At 39.2% G+C, this 25,165-nt stretch overlaps 1 protein-coding gene across 1 annotated transcript in view; it reads right to left on the minus strand.

Moving 5' to 3' along the window:
• Positions 1-25,165, minus strand: part of naaladl2 (N-acetylated alpha-linked acidic dipeptidase like 2) — a 341,685-nt gene that overhangs the window by 73,431 nt on the left and 243,089 nt on the right. The window contains exon 12 of the mRNA XM_085399238.1: positions 23,422-23,511. Within this exon, the coding sequence (XP_085255364.1) occupies positions 23,422-23,511 (90 nt within the window). The remainder of the gene's footprint in view (positions 1-23,421; positions 23,512-25,165) is intronic.

Raw genomic sequence — 25,165 nt, forward strand, 5'->3', positions numbered from 1 at the left:
TGCCTGCTAGCATATATAGCATGCAATATATGTATATTGTGCAGAAACAGAAAGCCTTTTTTTCTTTTTTTTTGGGGACAATACACATTAGTCAACATCACTGGATGTGCTGGTGTCAGCCAAATGCATAACAGGACATGTTTGCCTATGGAAAATGAGTCTGCCTGTCAGCTATAACTGTGCAGTGACAGGCACACATCTCAGGCGAGCTATTTCCATTGTAAACAGAGAGGAAAAACTAGAGCTGTGAACTACAAATCTTACATAAATGTTTTGAAAGAGTGGTTTTAAAAACCACAGTGTGTACTCTAACAGGTATTCTCTTATATTTGTAATGTGCTTGGGGTAACAGGAGGTCCTTTTAAAGGTTTCTCCCCTTTAAGGGGTCTTTGGTCTGCAATTGGACCCCTGCTTAATGGAAATAAAAGCCTGAACAAAGCAAGCTGCCTGCCAATGAAAAAGCTGACACATGCAACCAAAGGCCACCTACACAGATTTCAAAAAAATATGTGGATACTTTATGTGCTGCCTTGAAACTGAGTTGCACAACCAACTGCTTTCTGAAGAAGAAATGTGGATCACACTGTAATGAATAATGACATATGTCCTTTTTTTTTTTTACTCCTCCTGGTTTTCCTTCTCAATGTTTATACATATATATTATCTTTTTTGTTTTTGATGTGCTTATTTATCATGGAGACTGCTTAATCAAAGTAGAAATAGGTACAACTGATGGAAAGGTGTTGTGCGGATGTCTTATTGTCTCTTCTATTTCCTACCTTTGTGAGTTTGTATATTAAACAGTTCTGTCAGCCCAGCTTTCAGTTGATTTGATGGGCTGTGATGGGATATGACAGCTATGGAAGCCGTAAGAGGACAAGCAGCTACCCACCCAAACACACAATCCATGCACATAGATCGGGTCTCTAGGGAGATAGATCTCTCCCGCATTCATCTTTAATACCCAGCAAACACAATGAAACCTCACCTCTCCCCCGCCTGCCAATCATCGAAGCCAGATATCTCCTCTTTTTTACTCCCAGTAGAAATACTTTAAAAAAAAGAAAAAAAAAAGAAAAAAAAAAAAAGAAATACTTTATTTTAAATGACAGCGCGCACACACACATTGACTTAACATATACAGCTGATAGCTCGGCATCACTGTATCTTCGGCTCTCTGAGGCATTTCCCTTCTTTTCAAACATCTAACTCACCTCTATCAACAGCACCCCGAGAACGGCCGCATCACATTTTCATGTCCGTATATTGATTAAATGGTAATGCCGATCAATTTTTTATCTCCTGCATCTTCAGCACCGCTCAGAGAGAGCATGCTAGAAAAGATAGTGATACAGTAGCCACTAGGATAACATGAAAAAAAGTAGAAAACAGTCAGGAGAGAGCAGCATAAAGACCGAAAGCAGAAAAAGGTGAAAAACAAGAAGGTAATAACAAAATAGCAGAAGTACAGTAGTATTTTTGCAATAAAGGAGCCTTGAGCTGTTTTGCTATGTGTTCATCTAGTGGTGATTCTTGATGCCATTGAAACAGAGTTGGATTATGTTTTTGGTTTAATAATTCATCAGGCATGGGGTTTAAATATTGGAGTGCTACACCTGCCAGCTCAGCCTACAGCATGAACCATGTGGCCTTATGTTATTTTGGTCTACAAACTCAAATGAGGTACATTTACTGCTGTGTTTTTGTGTTAATGCATGCTGATATGAGTGCACGACTGCTCGGGTCTGAATGGGCATTGGCTCTTCTCCTTCCCCCTGAGGAGTAGAAGATGAGCATGAACTAATCAGTGCAGTTTAGAAACATACATATGTTAAGATTTTCAATTTGACTGCCATGTTGCCAAATTATGAATTTGTTTCTGGCTTTAGTAAGACTTGAAACACTACTGCAGGGCAGATTGCAGAAGTGACTAATAGAGAGAGAGCAAGACCACAGAGTGGGAGGAAGAGAAGACAGGGATCACTAGAGTATTCGTGCAAAACAGGAGAAAAGAAGACATCTTGTGGCATCAAAGTTACCAAGTTGATGTATCTGAAAAAAACAAAACATCACAAGCAAAATGGAGAGAGGACTAAATGCATCCTTGTACTCTCTCCTAGAAGAGAATCTAGGAAAATGAAGTCAAATTATGGTCAGTTTTATATTTTAAACTAAATAACAGTTACAACTTGAAATATTTGCATTGTTGTGTAGTCTCTTCACAAATTCTGCTCTGCAGCATTTGTCAAAGGTGAAAAAGCACATGTGAAATTAATGAAATTAATGATGGTGTCATGGTGAGTGAGATGAGCAGTGTGGAAATAAAAAAGGAGGATCCAATTGCAGGCAGTTGTGAAGGTGTGACGGTGGTTTATTGAACACGAAATATAAATAGACAAACGGCAACTGGAGAATGAACTAAACTATACTGGGAACAACTAACTACTGAACATGAACCAGAACACGAACCTGAACATGAAGGAAGGTAGACTGTGGTACATGATGATGACAGCAGGGAGAACACACGACTGGAACATGGAAAGTACACAGACATACCAGCGACTACTACAACAGAAGACACGACTTAAATACACTCAAAAAAAAAAAAAAAAAAAACACAGGGCGATTACACACAGGTGGGGGACACAGCTGGGAGTGATTAACAAGACGAGACAAGGGAGGTAACCTGACCACACTCACATGAGACATAGACTTTCACAATAAAACAGGAAACAAGAAACTACTAAACAAAGATGCAGACACGACACTATGAGACAGACTAGACACTGAACTAAACCTGCAATAAACATGAGAACACAAGAACACAACATAAGAACTAATCCCTAAACAAGAATAACTGAAACACAGATTCATAATAATCATCATCATCATCATCACCATCATCACCATCATCATCAAAAGCACCACAATCGCCACAGTGATTCTATTCTACAAACATCTACATCACTGCTTTCATTACTTGTTGAAATTCAGGGTCTAGCTCAGGGGTGGGCAATCTCAGTACACGAGGGCCGGTGTCCCTGCAGGTTTTAGATGTGTCCTCGAACCAACACAGCTGATTTAAATGGCTAAATTAGCTCCTCAACATGTCCTGAAGTTCTCCAGAGGCCTGGTAACGATCTAATCATGTGATTCAGGTGTGTTGACCCAAGGTGAGATCTAAAACCTGCAGGACACCGGCCCTCGTGGACTGAGATCGCCCACCCCTGGTCTAGCTGCTGGGCTGGCGTCGGCATACAATCAGCTTTAGCATCATTCCGAGATCCCAAAAAGTTTGAAAATGTTTTGTCACTTATCCAAATGGCCTGTATTTGTATAGCGCTTTACTAGTCCCTAAGGGCTTTACACAACCAGTCATCCACCCATTCACACACAGGTGATGGCAAGCTACATTGTAGCCACAGCCACCCCAGCCACTGACAGAGGCGAGGCTGCCGGACACTGGCGCCACCGGACCCTCTGACCACCACCAGTAGGCAACGGGTGAAGTGTCTTGCCCACCGAACCGGCAACCTTCCGATTACAAGACAAACTCCCAACTCTTGAGCCACGATCACCCATGATATCCAAATGACTTTTTCAGTCTCAGCTGACTGCAGGTTTCCCCAATCCTATAAACATAATCATTCCAGGTTCTTAGCTAGCTTTGGGTTAGCATGCTATCTCTGCTTGTAAAGAGCTGAAGTTAGGTTAACAGCACAGCATAGTTGCTTCTGTCCTGGATGCAGCTGGCATTAGACTATCACACACTTGTCCTTTTGTACAGGTGACTTATTGTGATTTGGCACCACATAACTAAAACTAAATTGAACTGAATACAATATAAATAAAAATAATGTCCATATCCCCACTGTCCACTGCTCAAAAGCTGTAGACTACTCCACCATTTTTCTCTGAGCAAACAAGGTAAAATCAGCTGGCCGTACTGCAAGTGCATACAAAGTCAAACTGTCATATAGTACGAGGTTATGAAAACAAGCTAGTTCTCAGTTTTATAGACTTTCAAAAACCAACTTGTTGCACTCATTGGCCTCAAAATGAATACTGAATATTTTTTCTTATTATAAAGCAAGATGTGACGTGATGTAGCAACTTGATGTGATGGAGATAATGGAATAAACCTGAGGTTTCTTTTTGCTTTTGGTGGCCTCAAATGGAACTGATCCTCTACCCTAAGATTGATGTGAGGGAACCTCCAACCAGTTACTAAGTAGCATACTGACACTAACACACACACACACGCACACACACAATTTAATTGCATTAAAGAACATGCCATACATTGCTTGGATGCTGCAGCACTCTATACAGCTGCTCTGTGAAAACCAGTTCTCAGTTCTGGGAAATATGAAACAGGGCCTCAGATGAGCAGGGCAGCAGTTTAATCATTAGGCCTGATGGATGAAGGCCTGAGCTGGGCAAAGGAGGAGGAAGAAAGGGATGGAGGAGGAGGAACATTAGACAAGAAGGATGGTGGGAGATGGCGGGTAAGTGGGAAAGAACGAGTGGCTGAGAAAGATTTACAGGAGATGCGATGGAGGTAGAGCGAAGGAAAGAAGGATGAACAGAGGAAGACGTGCAGGCAGCCGCAGAGGAGGATCCGTCTAACAAATTACCTTCTCCTCTATTACAAAGGCTGTCAACCTGGACGCCTCTGTCAGCTCTCATACCCACTCATGCCTGTCTCAGTTGCACACACTTTCCCATACACAATGACCTATAGGTACAACCTCAGTCACCCACACCAACCAACACATACATATGACTTACACTTGCTTCACCGCTTTCTCAAAGATGCACATGCACAAACTCTACCTCCTGTTAACAGGTGATAAAGGAGCTTGTCATTGCAGCGATAGCGACTGCAGCTGTAGTAACGTCACTGCAACTCCTGGGTGAGTCAGACAGAAGTGACTGTAGCTGTCAGATATGCATGTTTTATAGCAGCCTGTTGTAAACTGTGCTGTTAAGACTGAACGTGTGGCTGGTTGGCTGACTGACTGACTCAAGCACTTCCTCACTGGCTGGCTCACACGTTGACTGGCTGACTAGCAAAGACATTATCATCTTTTTTCTCTAGCGTCTGTCTACACAGTACACGTAGGTGCCGATTTTTCACAAGTGTACGGGGAGAATACCTCCCGTCCTCAGAACCACCACCAACCCTGTACACAGAATCAACCATAGAAGATACTTATTTGCTTTTAAGATTTTGGAGTTTCTTTCAAAACTCAGTACTCGTAAAAATAAATAAATAGATAAATAAGCAAGCTGTCCCATATGGAAAAGAAATAGTAAAAACTTATATGTGATTACTCATGAAAATGGCCACTTTCATGAGTAAATCATATAAGGCTTACATGATTTACTCATGAAAGTGGCCACTTTCTCATTACTTTCATACATTGTTTTAGTAAGTATCCAAAACATACAAGTTTCATTATGTAATTTTTCAAGGGATCTTATATCTGTTTTCACTCTTATATGCTTTTCATACAAGTTTCACACAAGACAGATACAAACTTTATAAGATTTATATATATCTTTTCCATATGGGGTGGCACAGGTCACATTTTGTATCAAAATGTGATCAGTTTCAGGAATACGAAAATACAATTGAGCTGTTTCTAAGTCATGCCAACTTGAAAAGTCAATCCAAATTTCTATAGAATATGCATGCAAGTGTCAAGTTAAGCTGTCTATAGACGATGTGCCAAAAACACCCTTAGGCCAAATGTCCCAGTGCTTCACATAGGCAATCCACCACTGTGATTACCTTTCTCCTTTGCCCCTTTAGTTTGCAGTCTAGACTGTGTTAAGGTTCAAAATTGAGGAGGGAGAGTACAAACCACCCATGGTCCAGAAGGTCTTGGTCAAACAATGATTTTAATGAACACACGTGTGGGAAGATACTCTGTACGCCGACAGCAAGTGATCTCCGACTTAATCAAAGCATGAACAGATATTTTATAGCATCAGGGTTTGATTTACTGACGCCCCTTCATGCGTCACAGATACATTTTATACATAGATCAGATCAACACCACAATGACTTTTAACCCAGAAGATCATCTTCTATTTTCATGGCTGGTACTTTCCGTTCTTGTCTTAAAGTGAATTGTTCCTCTTTCTTGCCGAGACATGACTAATCTCTCCTCTAAATAAATCTAACTCATGTGTGTGTGTGTGTTGACCCCACATGCTCTTTCTCAATTCACCTGTTGCACTTCTGACCTTTTACCAGACCAGAGGCTCACTGAGACTATATGTATGTCTTCTACTAAATAAATGTTTTAACCAAGAACCTCTACTTAAAACCTTAATATGAAATGACCTGATATATAAGTGTTTTGTAAGCATGTATTGCAATTCCTTCTATGGCTCCAAGTCACTTGCACAATAGATTGTCCGGACATCGCGCCGAACAAAGCTTCCAACCCCCAATTAATTGACCGAGCTCCAACTCTTTAATAAGCACAGATATGCATTGTGTATAAAATAGTCATAACTGCACCTGAAATACAAGGTCAACATAATAACTGTATGCATAACATCTTAAGGCCTTCTTAAAGCTATCTGTTACATTGTTAAAGCCTCGTCTTAGCCTGCTGCTCAAAATAACTTTCACTTCTGCAAAACTCTCCAAGCCTGTTTCCTGTCCTGTTACTTTTAGCCTTTCTGAAAGACACACACTGTTCAACCCCTGAATGCAATATAAACTCCAGATTATATTATTAATGCAATGGTAATAATGATGATTATTTAACAATAGCAGTAAAATAATTTCCCTGCTCCACAACTGCAATCTCTCGCATGTGATTGGCCTTGAGACCAAAGTGCTGCTGATCTGTTTCCCAGCTGCACTCTGGCACACTCATTGGAGAGATGCCCAGTCCAGGGCTCAATCCCAATGTCCACACTAACAGACTCATAGATTTTGAGGAATGTTTCTGCTAAGACGGCAAGGGTTTAGGCTTGTCCCACTGGCCAACTGATAAGCGCACTTGGGCTCTCACTCATTTTGAGCCCTTCATGCACACTTTATTGAAGTTCACATTTCTCAAGATTTTGCCCCAGTTTAAAACTTCATGAGATATAAAACATGGGGTTACTAAGGGAAGCCCCAAAGCACAAAAAAAGGAAAAAACATGTGGCTGTGTGGCTAAAGCAAGCAAACCTTGTAAGCTAAAAGCACGGAAGCGCTTCAGATCCACATGTCAGTCCCTCAAGGTCCTTGGCCATGAACAAACAAACAAAAAAAACTTTATGACAAAAAAGTTCACAAACCCACAGTAAATTGAAACAAGCACTTAATGCTGTCACATCATAATCAGCTCTTATGAACTCACCAACTCATTACACCTGTCCACACCGGGGATCTAAATTAAGTGTGACAGGGTTTAATGTTTACATCTTAGTGGGACTGGGTCAAGCACTTGACAATCATCAGATGTGTACTGCTGCTGCCACATCATTTATATTTAATACGTCATTGGGGACAGCTGCGAATTGATGTGAGTAAATCTCTATTGGTTCTCTCATTAGTTTTTTTTACTTTGATAATTTTGTTGTTTTAAGTCTGTGGGCTGAACTGTACTTTAACGAGGCACTCTTTGAAATACCTGGGGATTGGGCCAGGATTAGTTAAAGCGAGTGCCTTGTTAAAGTACAGTTCAGCCCACAGAGCTACAAAGAGAAGGGCGTTTCTGCCAGTTTATTTCATTTAGGTAGGGAGTACAGTTTCATTTGCTTTTATATATTTCATACTAGAAGTTAAATAGCAGCTCTGTTTGGACCCTCTTTTGGCTTTTTTTTTTTTTGTTGCTTTTTATCAACACCTACCCATTTCAAATTAAGATTGCTTCTTTTGTTTACCTTTTAAAAATCTGTAAAACCTTGTTTAGTCATATTCATGTGATTTTATGTTGCTCTCTCTAGCAAAATATTGTTCGACCATTTTGGAGAAAAAAAGAACATTCATTACATTTTAGTGAAATGTCAGTAAAATATAGGAACATTTATTGGTAAAGTTTGATATGTGGACTACGCTGGCTCTGACAAAATGAATGCATGAAAAGCTGGCACGTGTGTCAATAAAGCTTTAAAATTGTAGATTTAAGATGCATTGCAAGCAGTGAATGTAACATTTTCCTTTTGCAATCCAATGCAAACACTTCTTTTGATTGTTAAAATGCCATTGAATGCATTTTAGAAGGTACAATCACTCTATAGAGATCACTGTTAAACTGAGTTGGCCTTAACAGTCTTCTCAATTGACGCTGATCACGTCATGTTGCTGAAAAGGTATGTGGAAGGAGTCCTTCAAATTGCAGGGGCTATATTGTAGACGGTGAACTGCATGGTTAATGAAATGTGGTTTAAATGTGGTTAAAGAAAACATTATGGTTAAATTAGCAAGCACCCTTTCCCACTGTCTTTCAAATGTCATAAATGTTGATTTAACAGAGGAGAAAATCAATATAAAGCTTGATTTTTCCAAGGTAACAAGTGAGTGGAAATTTTTTGCATTTATTCATATGACGAGGTTTTCTTTGTAGCCTAGATACAGAAAGGTGCCTATTATCCATATCTATGAGAATCTTTCCCACTGATGATCATTTATAGGATTAGTAATTCATTGTGCATGCAGGTGAAAATGGCTCTGATGCATAATTACCTTCAACACTTCTAATGGATATCAGTGTAATTCTATGATAACCTATACCCAATATATGATATAGATGTGTCGCAGTCAGGAAGTCTGATACATTAAAACACCTCCCTAACTGCTATACATTTAGCCAAATGTAGCTGATAATTAAATATGGTAACATTTCAACAAAGACACTGAAACAAGTCAGTCCCTCTGTGTCTCATTAAAGAAATCTTGTTGATCATTGCAGGCATTTACATTTAGTCTAAAAGAGTTTACACACAAAACCCGTCGGATATTCGTGAATATTTTGTGCATTAAAAATATTTAAATATTTTTTAATTATTTATTTTTCTGATCCAGGATTGATTGCTCCAATTTTTTGGATTAAAATAAACAAATCAAACAAATCATACCACTGCATTTGGCAACAAGAAAGCTTGTAGCACAAAACACATACAGGTACTGAATATACAATGACAGGGAAATAGTAAAATAATGCTATTTCTCCTCAGGCATACAGCTAGCTGCTGCTGCGGGTCAATTGGCTCTCCTCAGATGTGGTCCCAACTCTGCCAACAAGAGTTCAAACTGCCCACTGACTGAAATATGCATGAAATCAGCTGTGATACAGTTTAAAATCGTGAATCAAATGATGGAATTCTCCCTCCTGCTTGGATGAACCAGAGTTTTTGTTTCTTCCTTTTCTTGTTTAGGACCAGCTCATCATCACTTAATGTCAACTTCATTTTTTCACATTGCTTTTGTCTACAACAGCTGCATTTGTTTTTGCTAAAATCATTTAGTTTGTACATAGAAGGACACAGCAGAAAGAGCATTTAAAACCTGGAAACACCACAAACAATTGTTTAAGGATATGTTTTATATAGCACACTATATTATAACAATATTTCCCAATTTATGTTTTCACTGTAATTCATCTGTCAATTGAATGACTAAAGATCTATCAGCATCTTTCTTTAGAATGTTTTCACAAAAGATAAGAGTCCATAATTCCAATTAGACAGTCACAGTACTTTGGATTTTAAGGTGAAACAGAAGAAAGGAACTAAATGACTCAAAAGCACTAAATTTTTCATGACATCTTAACCAAACTGTCCCCAAACCAGACCTAAAATAACTTGCCTCTAGGGAGTGAGCCGACTTAATTACATGACCTGTACCTTTCTGTTTTCCACAAATTAAGCTCAAGTGCTTGAAGTGAAAGTCCAAAAGATTCACTGTGATTAGAGTTAACATTTGCAAGCATGATTATTTGTACACATACTGAAACATGAAGATTAGAGGAGAGCTACAATGAGAAATACTAAAAAAAAGTATAGCCAGAGAGGTGAAAGTAGGAGTTCACGGTAAGATGGATTGTGAGGTCTGCATTATGCAGGTGTCTGGTCATCCTTCAGTGACTTGTGCCCTCCATAACAGGTGGCAGAAACACTGACTTGTGGGTCCCTGCGTGATAATAGTAGCAATACATTTTAATGATCCAGGGTCCCTAGATGACTGATTATATTTAACATAGTAACTAGGCTGAGAGGTTAAAAGATTTGGGCTAGAGCCTTCTCATGAAGAGGCTGATTTGTCATAGGCTGTGCTGTATCTGACATATCCCACCTCAAAGATATAACTACACATTAGTTTAGAGTTTGCTGTCCACTTTGCTATAGCTGGAGAAAAGGCAGTGTTGTGTTTCAGCAACGTTTCATTTATGATTTATTAATCTGGAATAACTAATAATGTTTCTTAAGACTAACATGAAAAGTATAGCACATGTGACTTACTTACCATTATTTAATTATGTGAACCAGTGAACAGCATTTTTAAAATTCCTTCAAGAACAAAACAACATGGATTGTGTCAGAAAATGATGGACCAACATTTCCTGTAAAATTTAGAGCAAGTTCAAACCAAAAATGGGAATTTTATAAAAAGAAAACATCTTTATTTTACATAAAGAAAAGCCAATGATCTATCATCTAAAGGAAAGAAAACACGGTTACAAAGGGCTAAAGAGAAGCAATGGGCTGGAGATGATTGAATGAAAGTGATGAGCAGTGGTGAATTACTGAGCATCACTTTGGTCATGGAGATTATGCTGCAACCTTTGTCTGGTGCTGTTCAGGGGAAAAAATATAAAGATGACTGCCTGAAAAAACACAAGCAAATTTTCCCACTCATTTATGATATAAGGAGTTGCGTGTCAGCTAAACGACTCGGAGATATGGCAATCATTACCTCAGCAATTAATGAACAGGTAGACGCTTAAATTAGTTCAGGACAATATAAAAGCCAGAGGTGGTACAGCAACGTTACTAATTGTCATGTTTTTGTTGATAATATTTTAATTTTTTCAACTAAGAATGATCCAATATTTTTTTTCTGTACGCAATTTGAAAAACAGAAAAAACTCACCAAAAATGCAAATTGAATTTATTATGTTTAGTTATTAAATAAATTGCTTTCTGTTACATTGATGGTTTATTTGCTACAAAAACAAGAACATCCAGCAAATGTAATAATTCTATAATTTTCACGATTTGTTGTTTTGTGCAATGCATTCCTCTTAGACGTCACTCAGGGGCGTAATTTCCAGGGGGGTTAGGGGGGTTATGACCCCCCCCAATAATCAGACCCAACCAATATAGCCCCCCCCCCCAATTATCTTGCACAAATAGGCTGTTGATTTTCTTTACTCGTTTCAGGTATTACCAGCATGGATAATGTTGTGGATAATCAGAGGTATGCGACACATAAGAGTTGACAGTATATGTGCTTCCAGTAGTAGCACTGGGCATAGTCTGAAATACATTTAGAGCTACCGACCACGCTAATTGTTTGTTCGCTGGTGACCCCTGGGGAAAGTCTGAGAGGCCACAGTGCCTCAGAAGGGCGAATCTTATCTCCAAAAAGCCCCTTAGCCTTAACAAGCAACAGCACAGAGATAAGTCCAATCTATCAACACAAGCCAAGGCTTTGATCTTAGTGGATGGAAAAGCCTCTGTTTTCCCTCCTCCTTTTTGCTCTGCTGTAATCTCTATTATATGGGTGCTTTAATGTTCCTTTGTTTTCGAGCATTTATCGAAAAAGCAGTGGACAGGGCTGACAAGCAACTGCATTACACACAGACGCAAAACCCATCTTTCCTGAAGAATAATCTGACTACCTTTGTCGAATTAGTGACAAGGTTCTCAGTCATGACTACAGGAATGAAAGTGCCATGAAAATGACTAACATTTTCTAGTGGAAACAGGTTGATGTCCAATAAGAGCAGTCTGTTTTGAAAGACAAAATCTGTATACCAATGGGCTTCCAAACTATTAATCTGTCGAATGAACAGAAACGAATCCATGGATTATCTAACTAAACCAACAGGTTCAATATGCAAAATGAGACTCAGTCTGAAAAAACGTGATTATTAGATCCCGCATGAATATGCCAAACAGAGCTTCACAACTGCTGCAACTTGCAGAAGTCTTATGTGGCACCAATTAGTGAGCATCAGATTCAAAATATTTGTATATATTTAATACGTATTTCCCTCCACAGCAATTTGCAGTTAGACTCTAGGCTGCATGTCAAAAACACATTTTTCTCCTGTGATAATTATAAATCGCGATGTTGCCGGAACTGCCCGAGGGTTCAGGGTCTGACTCTTGAAAATCTCCTCTGCATTTCCAGCATACAGTTACATTAATTTGGACTCTGAACGCTTTTGATTCATATACTCACAAATACCTGTTTACAGAAGGTCTGCATTTCTATGGACATCTGGCAGGGTTTTCAAAGGGTCAATTTGAAGTCTGAACCTTTTTATCCCATGTTTTAATAATGTCACACCACAACTTCTTGGTGACGTCCAGAAGAATATAAACTTTGATGGAAACCTTAAGAAACCCTGAATAACGGTCATGATTACATGACAAGAGTTTTTATTCCCAATAACATTTGCTGTCTTCCTTCTTCCTCCTTCCTTTCTAATCTACTACTGTACCCTCTTTTCTGTTGTGTATGAGATCATGAAAGCATCACCTTCAGATTAACTTTCTCACATAAAGTTCTCAACTTCCTTTACTGATCACATCTCGTGGTATTTGTGCTCTTTGGCAGCAATGAGAAATGGATGTTAAGTAAAGATGACAGAATTCAATAAAGAAGACACATGAGCCCAGACCTGGAAATAAAATGTATTAAATACCTTTCCTATTCATCTCCTTAACTCCATGAATCAGAATCTCTCCCCAGCATATTTAACTCTTTCTGCCAACTTTTTGCAACCTTCGTATACGTGCCATCTTCTTCTCTCTGTTTATTATTTTCATTTTTACTCGTCTATCTGGCTCCTGACACATCTTTATTTGCGTGTCTGATCTTGTGTATTAGGTTAAGTCATTCTGTCTTCATTTCCTCTCACCAATCAATGTCTCTCTGGGAGGGACATTTAGTCTTCATCACCATCACCTCCATCTATATTTGCAGGCTTATCTGCAGTTTTCTCATTCTCCCTCTGTCCCACTCTTCATTTCTGGGCCTGTTTGTTCTATTACCATCTACCCTTCCTGTCTCCCTGCCTATCTTCTTTTTTTTACTGCCCTCTGTGTTTCTGTTTGTGTTTCACTCCAAGACAAGGACAACAAATTAATTCCAGTGATATATAGGTGTGAAACTACTACTGCTACTACTAACAATAATGATTTTTTGTGCTCATACTTTTTCTTATTTCTGCTTTCTTTTTTCTTAATCTGCTGTAGTTGTGCACTCCTGTCAGGTTTACGTCCCCCAGTTTGCCAGTTTTCCAGCCTGCATGTCTGTTCTATCCTTATTAGTATCACCAGTGTTTAATCTGACACTTGCCCCACATACAGTGCACATTCCATGTGTCTTGGGAAGAAAAAAATGTCTTGAATAATGTCACATATAAATGTTTACCAATCCAAATCAGTTGATGGGTTTGTAGCTCGTCGCTTCTTTTTTTACTTGGTTTATTTTCACACAGAGAAAAATCCAGGTGAACTCCAAGTGAACCAAAATGCATGACTATAAACCACGTGAGAATATTATAGTATGTCTGCTCATTGGCCAGATGTGTCTGGGGCGGGACCAAGAAAAGTAAATACAGGAAGAAGGTGCTATGTTCTGGAATACTGGAAGACATCATTTCATAGTTATTTGCACCAAGATGACCTCCTGCAAAGGGTCTTGGTGTGGTTGTTTTGGTCCGCACTTGCACATCTCAGGATTTGATTTAAACTGACTGCAGCTATGATAACACTCTAATGACAACTGCTAACATAATACTGCTTACCACTACTACTACTACTACTACTAATATTAAGAAGAGAAGATACAAAAATATGACACATCTCAGTTCATGTTGTGTTAGTTCTTTGTCATCCTAGGGCATCAGAGATGTTTGATGTCACAGAGATGCAAACATAGTTTCCTTTAGCTTTTCTGCACTGAGAGATCAGCCCTCTTTTTAAGAGAGACAAAATCTAAATTAGGGATCGTTGGGGAGTAAGTCACACATACATTGGCCAGAAGAAGTTTATTGCTCTTTTGCAGCTCTGTTGCATTTTGTTTTGTTTTTACTTGTTCACAAAAAAGGGACAAAAATGTTCTGGATGTGTGAAAGAACAGCTTTGATAAGATAACAGCACTTGATGCTCTGGATGTTAGCGAAGACTTGCACTGAAAACATTTTGCAGGCCTGTAACAACATTAACGGCTCACTTAATTTACATGGAAAGCACATCACTGCCTTCAGCAGCATTTAACAACCTTGCCCTCAGTTTGTGGACATACTTTTTTTCTCTGTGGTTAAGATTAAGTTAGATTTAGGAAAACAAATCCACATGGTCAGATGTGGGAAATCAACATTTTTTTAAGAATTCACAGGAAAGCGTTGCTAACCGCAGCGATTATTAAGATCCAAAACAAAACTGGGTTGAAGTGTTTAAAGTGCAAGGATTAAAATGGCCGAGTAAAAATTTTCTTTTCTTGAGGCAAACATCACATTTCTATTTACACTTTTATACCTACTGCACATGTAAAGTATATGGCTGTTTGACGCAAACCTAGCACTGTGCAGCAGGGACCTGCTACATGTCCTTGGTCCTTGTACATATATTTATTATTAGTTTCAGGTTGGCCATTCTTGTATTTTGCTCGTTTGTGTTGTTGTGTTTGCACATCTCTGTTGCTTGTGGGGCTCGCACACAAGAATTTCACTCGCATGTGCTGTGCCAGTGTGCCTGCACATGTGATGTGACAATAAAAAGTGATTTGATTTGATTTGATTTGATTTGATTTGATCAACGCCTGCCATGCTTTGCCAACTCAGAGGACTCCAGCTTGTATACAAGACCACGTTTAAAAAATGTGCTACTCTGAGAGCACTGCACACTTAGAGGCCAAGGGAGGCAGAGGAGAGAAAGAACAAAGAAAGTGAAAGATGCATTCTGTTGCCACCTGCCACCCTCAGCCCTTCCAACCAAGCTGTGTCCAAAACCGCATTTGACAAATGAGTTCAGGGACACAGAGCATAGGCAAAGTCCCTGAGCTACAACACTAACAATGCACATGCACCATTCCATAGAGAGTCAGGAGGTGGTTCGGTGTTGCTGTGAGGATAAAACAGAGAGAATGATACACAGAGAAAGACGATAAAACACTGATGCAATAAGAAGAGAGAAAGAAAAAATACATATTCATATCTGCAATTGTTAAACAGAAGAACATGACACATACAAACATTCATTTTCTCATTTTGTGACACCAGCTCAACCTACTGCATTGTAGTGAGACTGTATATCAGATGTATATCAGCTAATGTCCAAGACGTGTTGTTGCCATGAGCTATTTTTCTGTCTTCATTCAACCCTATTCTCTTTTAGAGCCACTCAATTTTAAGGATTGAATGTTCATTCTGACTGAACTCTATGATTTTAAGGAATAATTAATTCTATTTGAAGCAAATACAAATTCTGCCCTGTCACACTGGAATGGAAAGTGAGCTCATTTGTCTTTTAGCCATCTATCTTTGGGCACACTTAGGATTCTGCCTTAAAATGACCCCAGCTTTCTTTTAAGTATTTTTGGGGAGTGCTTTCTTAAAAGGAAAGCTAGGAGAGAGAAGAAAGAGAGAGAGAGAGAGAGAGAGCACTGGGAAGACGCACAGCAAATGGCCATGAGCAAATTCAAACCCAGGCATCTGCAATAGCCTTATAACATATGAGGTGCCTGTTCAACCCAGTGAGCACCCTGACCCCAGCTTTCTGAAGTCATATTATTGCTGTAAGTAATTTGTTTTGTCCTGAGATGACTTGCTATTTGCTGGTGCAATGCACTAATGTCCTCACAGGCATAATCTTATTTGTTCTGCTGTATGATGGTGACAAAACAAGAGAAACGATTAGGATTATCTTGAGATTTCTGTTGATTTGATTTTCAGCCGAGTGACCATTTTTTGTGTGTGCTTCACAATGTTGAAGGACATGTGATTTATTTAACAAACAATAAGTAAATAAATTGATCAGAATATTTGACATAGACAACATGCAGGTATTACTATTAGTAGAATCAGTTGGCACAAAAACTAAGTATGTTTTTATGTTATTAAAAACTTTGTTCATTATAACTACAAGATATGCAAAAGTGTTTGTGTCTCCATGTCTCTTGCAGACTTGCTGACATTTCGGAAAAAACACACACACACACACACACACACACACACACACACACACACACACACACACACACACACACACACACACACACACACACACACACACACTTTCCTGTTCCCTATACTCAAAAGGACATTACAGTGATATACATTCTTTTCCTGGTAACTTACCATATCTGTAACGTGTGCTCATCCTAACCTCGTCTTGTATGTTTTCACCCATATTTGAATGATTTTGTTCATAAAGACTTTGACCCGATGAGGGGCGTTTGGTCACCACAATGGCTTCATTTCTTCACAACATAAGTCCAGGCACACAAACATACACACAAGTCCAAAAGAGGTCACAGACTTCTCTGCCTTTCTGTATTCCTCTCCCAGTCTGAATATTTAACATGGAGAATAACATCTCTGCCTCCTCCTATTTGCCCTTCATGATGACATGTTGTGTCAGTGTACTTTTGGCCTTCTCTCCCTCTCTTCCCCTCTCTCTCTCTCTCCCTTCATTTTACAACCTGCACAAATAACATCTGGCACTTTGCCTGATCTCCAAGGATGTGATGATTAAGGCCAAATGACAGCGCTATTTCTCCTCCGCCCACCATGGCTGCAACCTTCCTCATAGACACGGACGAGCTTTGCCAGAGATTACAGGACTCATCTGTAAATAAAAACTTTTTTTTTCTGTCTATGTGATAAAAAATAAAGGGTAAGTACGAAACAAACCTGAATGTTCGGCATGAATTGTCAGCTGGGAAGATTTCTTTCTCTAAATGTCTGAAAACACAGGGCAGAGATATCCACTCCAGGGTTTAAACCACTGATGTGCCCAAATATTTGACCATTTGATTGTTGCTCACTGGGTAGGTGAGTCACTGGGTTTCAAAGACCTTTAACATTTTTTTTCTTCATATAAGCACTTAAAAAAATCTTGTCTGTCCATCTAAAATGCAGAAAACTGCAATACTCCTACTTTAGATTTTCTGTGTGTGTACAATTGTCCTCACACCCTCCTTTTGTTACAACCATGAAGTGCAACCTAACCGTTTGTCATTCTTAAAAGCACATTAGATGTGACCCTTTTCCTCCCGGAACATCACCGCCTAAATTTAACTGGCATACTGGTTGAATCATTTAGGATAACTGCACACAAGTGTGCAGCATTTTAAAGGTATAATTACAAGCTTAACAATTTACGTGACTGTGCAAAAAACTTAAAAAACATTTCCAGTAGTACAGGCGAGGAAAGCGGTTAGGGCAAATTGGCCAGGATGAGTTGATTGAGAAAGCGAGCGTAATTACAACTGCTGGTTTTAAAGACAACTGGAGAACTTCAAGTAATAGAAGTGGACGTTATAAAAAACATTTAAAGCTACATTGTGACATCATTTATTGTAGGAGGCTGAAACTAAAGCAGAGAAAGGTCAAATCTGACCACTGGAACTAAAAACTAGCAAACAGGATGATAATAATAATAATAATAATAATAATGGATTGCATTTATATAGCGCTTTTCGAGGCCCTCAAAGCGCTTTACAATTCCACTATTCACTCACTCTCTGGTGGAGGCAAACCACAGTTGTAGCCACAGCTGTCCTGGGGCAGACTGACAGAAGCGAGGATGCCATATCGCACCATCTGGCCATCACCAGTAGGTGAAGTGTCTTGCCCAAGGACACAACGACCAAGACAGACAGAGCTAGGGATCAAACCAGCAACCTTCCGGTTACAAGATGAGCTTCCCAATCCCCTGAACCACGGTCGCCCTGTAATATAGTGGAAAGTGATAGCGGAAACAAGTATGTGGGAAGGCAGTAAAACATGCTTAAGCGACATGTGGATCACTTTTCCTAACCCAAACCGCAACTTGTTTTCTCCTCCAGGTCATCTTACCATCAGCCTTCCTCTCCAAAAAGTGGGGAATGAGTAAGCTAGGAAACATTTGGCATATGTGTTATCTCCCCTGCCAGTGGAGCACATCAGTCATCAAACACAGTTATGCTACTGTCACAATGTCAAACTTCATTTTCAAGCATGCGGTCTACATGTGAAATGGTTTGTAAAGTTCTATACTTCCACTGACTTTACAACCTCGCATCATTGTGTTATGCAGTGTTATACATCTAAAAAAACATTCAGCTGTCAGTGTGTAAGTTCATTTCCTCTCAGTGTATCTCATTGCCTCGAGTTTCTCTAAGAAAAATGTTTCTGGGACACCTGGTCTTAGCGGTAGGAAGCATACAGAACAATGCGAGACCTAGAAAGCTCTGCTGCTCAGTGAAAGACATAAATTAACACTTAATAAAAGCCGATCTGTGACCTTTTCCATTGTGTTTGCAAAAGTACAGTAACTCACATGAGAGAGTACTTATTTAGTCGTTATAAAGTGAAACTTATTGACCCAAGCCAGTATCTGTGTCAACCCACAACTGTGGATAAAGTTGGAGGTGATATGAAGCATGCTGCAATACCGTGAAACACGCCGAACCACAAGAATGACCTGCCATTATTGTTTGGTATTTGTTTTTAAGGTCAGTAAGTTTCCACCGTTTTTGTCCAGATAAATGGAAGAGGTGCTGTTGAATGGAAATCAAGGGAGAAAAATGAGCTGCCAACCAGGTGCTTTTTAGGCGAGCCATCCAGCAGGGATGGGATGGACATGAAGGTCACCTGCACTGTGAACAATGACACCTTACGCTGCCGGTACACACACATGCACAAATGACCACACACTCACCATTCAAACCTGTTTTGCTTACATTTGAGCTGAATTTAGATAATGCAGTATCAACTGTTGGCAGTTAAATAACTGCAGAAATAGAGTTCCAGCTTTCTGAAAGCATAAAAAGAATGAAAAAAGACAAAATTGCATTCAGTCTTTTTGCGTTTAAGCTTTATGTTAATCTCTCTGTCATACAATGATTCTCTGGTGTCCCTTTCCATCATAGAAATCGCAGCTGTGTATGGTTTTAAATGGACAATAATTCATTTCATCATTTATCATTATACTAACTGGGGCACTGTGGTTGTTATGCTTTTGTGAAATGAAAGAAGAAAATGAGCTGTAGTTGCTTTTTTTCTTCTTCTTCTTTTTTAGAAGACTTCTATTACCCAGGAGCTGCAGGAAATAATTAGTAATAAATAGTCAGTAATAAACTTAACTCATAAATCTAGATATAATTTCCAGGCACACACATCTGGTAATCCGTTTATGGCAATCCCCATTGAGACACAGCATTGCACCAGGTTTTTCTGTCTGCGTGCGATTTCCACATCAAGCTTTACACTGTGACAATAAACACAGTCAAGACAAATAATCATAAAATAATCAACCTATGTAAATGCCAGTGATTTCAGTTATTTGTCTGCTTCTATCTGGTTCCATCTCCACTCTCTGCATCAAAGAATAAAAATGTCTTTTGTTTACAGAGAACAAACCTACACAGGAGTAGGACGAGCTACTACAGTTCTGCCAGGGTGGTACTTGTAAACTAAGTGTAATTTCTCACATATGAGGTGCCAAGGTAGGGACATAACAAAATGAAGTGTCTTCATTTAGAGCTGGGCTCCATAAAAGATAATGAAAATGTCACTGTGCCTTATGTAATTTGTATGCTGTGACAGCTTACCACAGCGGTGATAGCTATGGTAAGCTGGTGGCATTTATAAGCAATGAGAGTGTTCCTCCTAACAGCAAGGGCTATTTTAAAAAGGTCCTGTTAGCTGAGATGGAAATCCTAATTTGGCAACATCTTATATAAGCAGTGTGAATTTATTCTGACTTTTACAGAGGTGTCATTGTAGAGGAAAAAATATGTCACAACTATAGCAAAAGAACAAGAAAGGAAGGCTGCAATCACAAGGGATGGCTGTGGATAAACATGCAGTGCATTTAACCTCAAGTTGCCTTTTTTACTTCCCTGAAACACCTTACAAGTTTTCTGGCAAGCTGCCCTGAATGTGCATATTTTCAAAGACGTGAAACCACATCTCTGCTTTTGCTTTTTTCTTCAGAGTCAGGGCTTCATTAGATCTGCTGTACTGAGGAACTGAACATAAAGTGATTGTTCCTGCAAAGCCTGCTCATCTCCAGTAAATATCAATAGATGCTGGGCATTGACTGTTGCAGCTAAAATGGATTGTGACTTTTTATGCTTTACTTAGCTAATGACCCTGCTAATTTCATTTGCTACACCAGCTAAGTGACTGACAGCAGCTGGCTTTGCAGCTGCCTAGCAACAGCAGAAGCCTGGTACCAGTTTTCCTGCATCAGGGGTGTCCAAACTTTTTTCACTGAGGGCCACATACATAAAAATATAGGAGGGGCTGGGCCACTTACAAGAAATTAGGTATATAATCTTAACTTTAGTGTATTAAAGTTAGAAAAATCACTTAAAAGTGGCTGAATATGTTATATTGTTGAATATAATTAAAGACAAAACTACTTTCATCACAGCTTTCCATAAATGGATCTTTATTGACTTATTCAGAAAAAGCTTTGGTAGCTCATTCTCAGAACAGCAGCCTCAGATTTCTTCTTAGACAGAAGATTTACAGTACAGAGAAAAAACAGGGGAAAATGGGACAGGTACATTTCAAGTTTGTTATTTAAGTTATTAGGCTTAGCAACACTATTAACGTTGTTTGAAACCGTTATCAACATTAACAGACTGAACTGGACTTAATAACAGGAGTCCATATAATCTTAGTAAATTATTCTGGTGAGTATCAGCTGCGCTGGGTATGTAAATCGGGCCATCCAGCCGCGGTGCTGATCGCCACTCGTGCTAAAAATCCGGACAAATGTCACTTGATCAAGGAGCAAATCTGCATCAGATGAGATCAGCTGACTTCTTTGCGTCTGCTGTGCACAGCGGCGTGTACTCTGTGTGTTAACAAGAAAAACGCATATAAGAAAGTGGTGCGCAAAAGCAGGGTAGTGACAGAATTGATGCGCATTATTGATATTTGAAGCATGTGTACCTGCACATTAACACACGGGTACGGTGGAATATATTTTTTACTCACCTAAAGCGCTCGTGCTCTCGTCCACTCCCCGCAAAAAATTAGCAGCTTTGCGGTGTCTGTGGCATCGGTGCTCTCATCGCATGCGATGGAGTAAAAATCAAAAGCACAGCTTTATCAGACAGTTGCAGTTTAATGTTGGCCGACGAGTCTTCAATGCATCGCACAACTGTATCTCTGGACATGCTGACGTTGTTGAAGTCCTGCACTTTTTCCACATTATTTCGGTGACTTTAACGAGGCCGTGTTTTATGAGGTCTCCATCTGAAAAAGGCTTGCCATGTCTTGCGATGAGTTGGGCGACCTCATAGCTGGCTATTGGAGCCTTTTCCTGGACCTTTTGAGCACGAAAAAAATACTGTTGCTGACCCTGCAGGACAGCTACCATTTGCTTTAATTTCTGCTCTCGCTCAGCACCAGTGTAGGATGCATAGGCCTGATGTTTGGTTTCATAATGGCGTCGTACATTATACTTTCATAACCGCCACAGTTTCAGTGCAGATCAAACAGACACACGTCCCCTTGAATTCTCTGAAGAAATATTCACTCTCCCAACGTGTCTGAAATTTTCTGCATTCACTTTCTACCTTTCGCTTCTTTGGTTCTGCCATGTTTAGTAACTTGGGGTAAATTTCTTCTGTGATTGTCCTTTTTGGTGGAGCAACTGCCTTGATCAACAGAAGCTCCCCCTGGTGTTAAAACTAAGAAGTGCAATACGCTCAAGCAAAAGTTGAAGTGCGGACAATATTCTATTCTATTTATAAAATTACTGGCGGGCCAATTAAAAATGGATCGCGGGCCGCAGTTGGCCCGCGGGCCGGAGTTCGGACACCCCTGTCCTGCATGTATGATGCACCACCCGTTTCGAAGCATAGCAGATATCAGATTCTGTAATGCAACGCTAAAGACTTTAAAGTAGAATGGGCTAATTATCAAAATGAGTTAGTCCTCCAACAGACTGGCACCATGTCCAGGGTATATCCCGCCTCTCAACCTGCTGCACCTTGAGGACGGCCTGGGATAGGCTTTAGCCTACACCACAACAATGAACTAGACAAGTGAAAAACAAATGTGTAGTTGGATTATCAAATTTAACATTAATTTACATTATTATAAATAACAAATTTTTGCAAAATGACCCAGTTTGTTCTTTCCAACTGCAAAAGTTGTCCAATCCAATTAAACCTTCCTTACAAAGCAAGCAATACTGATAAGGTTATTGCAGTAATAATAATAAGAATGTTTGTGTTTTTGTTAATAAAATGATATTTGACTGACAACTATTTTGATTGGGAGAATCTTGTGAACAGAAAGCCACACAGCATGTATATACACATGAAGGATGTCTCATTTGTTGCATGGTGAACTGGCTTGTCTGGACTGTCACAGGCATCAGCAGCCAGCATTATAACCCTGTGGTGCAGCTCGCTTATTGTCTGTCACTTGGTATATGTCTACAATTTGAGTCTGTTTTCTCTCCTCTTACAAGTGAGATTGTTTTGTTGCCTTTTGTTTTGGCTCTATTTGATTAAAGGATTAAACTATTTTTCCATAACGCTTAGACATTGAGTAAAAGTTGTTATCCCAGGTTCATTCAACACAGACAAGCTTACAGTGTAGTATTTTAGCAATTTCTGATGGAGGAGATAATCTCATTTGGGACAAGAAAGTTTAAACCACATTTATGGCATGGCCTTTCTTCAGCAGTGCACTCAGTGATATCAAACTATACACTCCTTTACATAGGGTTCTACCTTTCAGATTTTATGCTTACCAACATTCCTAACCAAGCACTTCCCAAGTCAGGATAAACCATGAACGTATATGCTTTTTCATTTTTTTTCCAACTGGAAGAACTTTATATTCTTTACATTTGTCTCCTAATTTTGTCAAAATTCGCAGCGTAGAAAATACCATATGTAGCACAGATGTCCCAAATCAACAGATCCTGCCTTACATGGTAAAGTCGTCATAACAGTCGCAATTCTTGCTAGAATTAGAAATAATTACATGGTCCTACCTTAGCAATGGTCTCATGGAACTTGAAAAGTGGGTCCAGGGTTTCTGGTGACTCTGAAGAAAACTGGGCCTCTGACAGAAAACTGGTGGTCTAAAAGAAAAGGGGTGAATAAAAAGAGAAGAAAAAAGTCTTAAATATAAGATGATAAAGTTACTATGTCCCGTTTTTTAAAGTATGAGAAACATTCCATGTTAGTGAGCGACAACAATTATTTGTTTCTCCATAGTATTAAATAATAATAATAAAAAAAGACACCTTTCCCTCCAGTTACTTGTTTTTTTTTTTTCATATATTCTAATTTGTTCTCTTCTATTCTAAGCGGGAAAGAGTGGAGTGACCTGTCAAGTTTTTGACAGGAAACAACAGTAAATGCTCTCAAGGCCACAGAGCTGCTCAGCTTTTGTGTTGTGGTGTCAAACACACACACACACACACACACACACACACACACACACACACACACACACACACACACACACACACACACACACACACACACACACACAAACTCACAGGCGGACGGCTACACAAAGTCAACCATGACTACACGCCACCTAAAATTACCTCACTGTCACCTCAGTATACTATGTAACGTCCCTCACTGTGACTTCAAAGTCATTGTGCTGTCTTTGTAGAAGTTTCTTTCTTTCCGTCTTTTTTCCTTCTTTTTTTTCAAATAGAGTCAAACCAAACAGAGAGTTCATGATATCAGAAGTTCAAACACGGCACACTGCAGCAGTCTTGAACATCCTATTAGTTTTTATTTCATCCAGTTTTGACCGGTGTCAATGCTTTCAACAGGAAAAGTAAGTGTTACTTTTCAGTTATTTCTCCATGATAGTACAGGATATTTATATTATTATCATGCTATGAACAGGATATTTTATCTCCACATAAAATAGCATTTTTTCCTTCTCTGTTCTCAACATTGTTGCAATTGCTGGCACCACAAACCTGCAAACTGTCAGGTCTTCTTCTTTTCTCTGTTTGCCTTTCCCTCACAACGAAGGGTCAAAGCAGGTGGCTGCCCTCCATGAGCCTAGTTATGTTGGTGGTTTTGCTGCTTTTTCTCTTCTCGCCTGACTGTCACTAAGAGTTATCTCGTATGTGAGCACTTTGTTTTTTCTAGCCCCATCACTAAACAAGTAAAACTGATACTGATTCTGCAGAAGCTTTTCATTTAGATATATATCTGTATATATATATATATACCTTTGCCTTATGTGATTTTGTTTAGGCAAAGTTTGTGTTTATCGTAAATATCACTCATTTATTCAACTAAAATGAGTGAAAATTGCAGATAAAAAATGAAAAAGGTACAATATGATCTGTGGGTACAGACATTTACATCCAGTTATATTTATCTTCACTAATTTCTCACTCATTTGCACTTATAGAATCTACTCTTTAGCATTTCAATAATATGGCCTGTTGTGATGTACACTCTCCGGGAATTCTGTGCTTTTGTTTTGCTGAGTGAATTTTTTGTTGTAGTAGTTTGCTACTTAGCACTAATTAGCAGGTATCTGTGTCTGTAAGATGCATCCATATGGGTGTATCTTGCTAACCAAGTTCGGTAGCAGAGGCTGATGACTGATAATGGTAACCTCTTGTTAAAAATCAAGATGGCAATGGTGAAGAACATTCAGGGGTTTTGGCTTCAAAATGCATTTAAAACTCAAGGATGACTTCATGGTAGTTAAGCCTATCTTTTGGTAAAATGTAAAAAATGCACCATTTACAA

Source organism: Rhamphochromis longiceps, linkage group LG23 (assembly GCF_057381845.1).
Source record: "Rhamphochromis longiceps isolate RC_006_pf linkage group LG23, R_longiceps_female_GT1.1, whole genome shotgun sequence".
Classification (NCBI taxonomy): Eukaryota; Metazoa; Chordata; class Actinopteri; order Cichliformes; family Cichlidae; genus Rhamphochromis; species Rhamphochromis longiceps.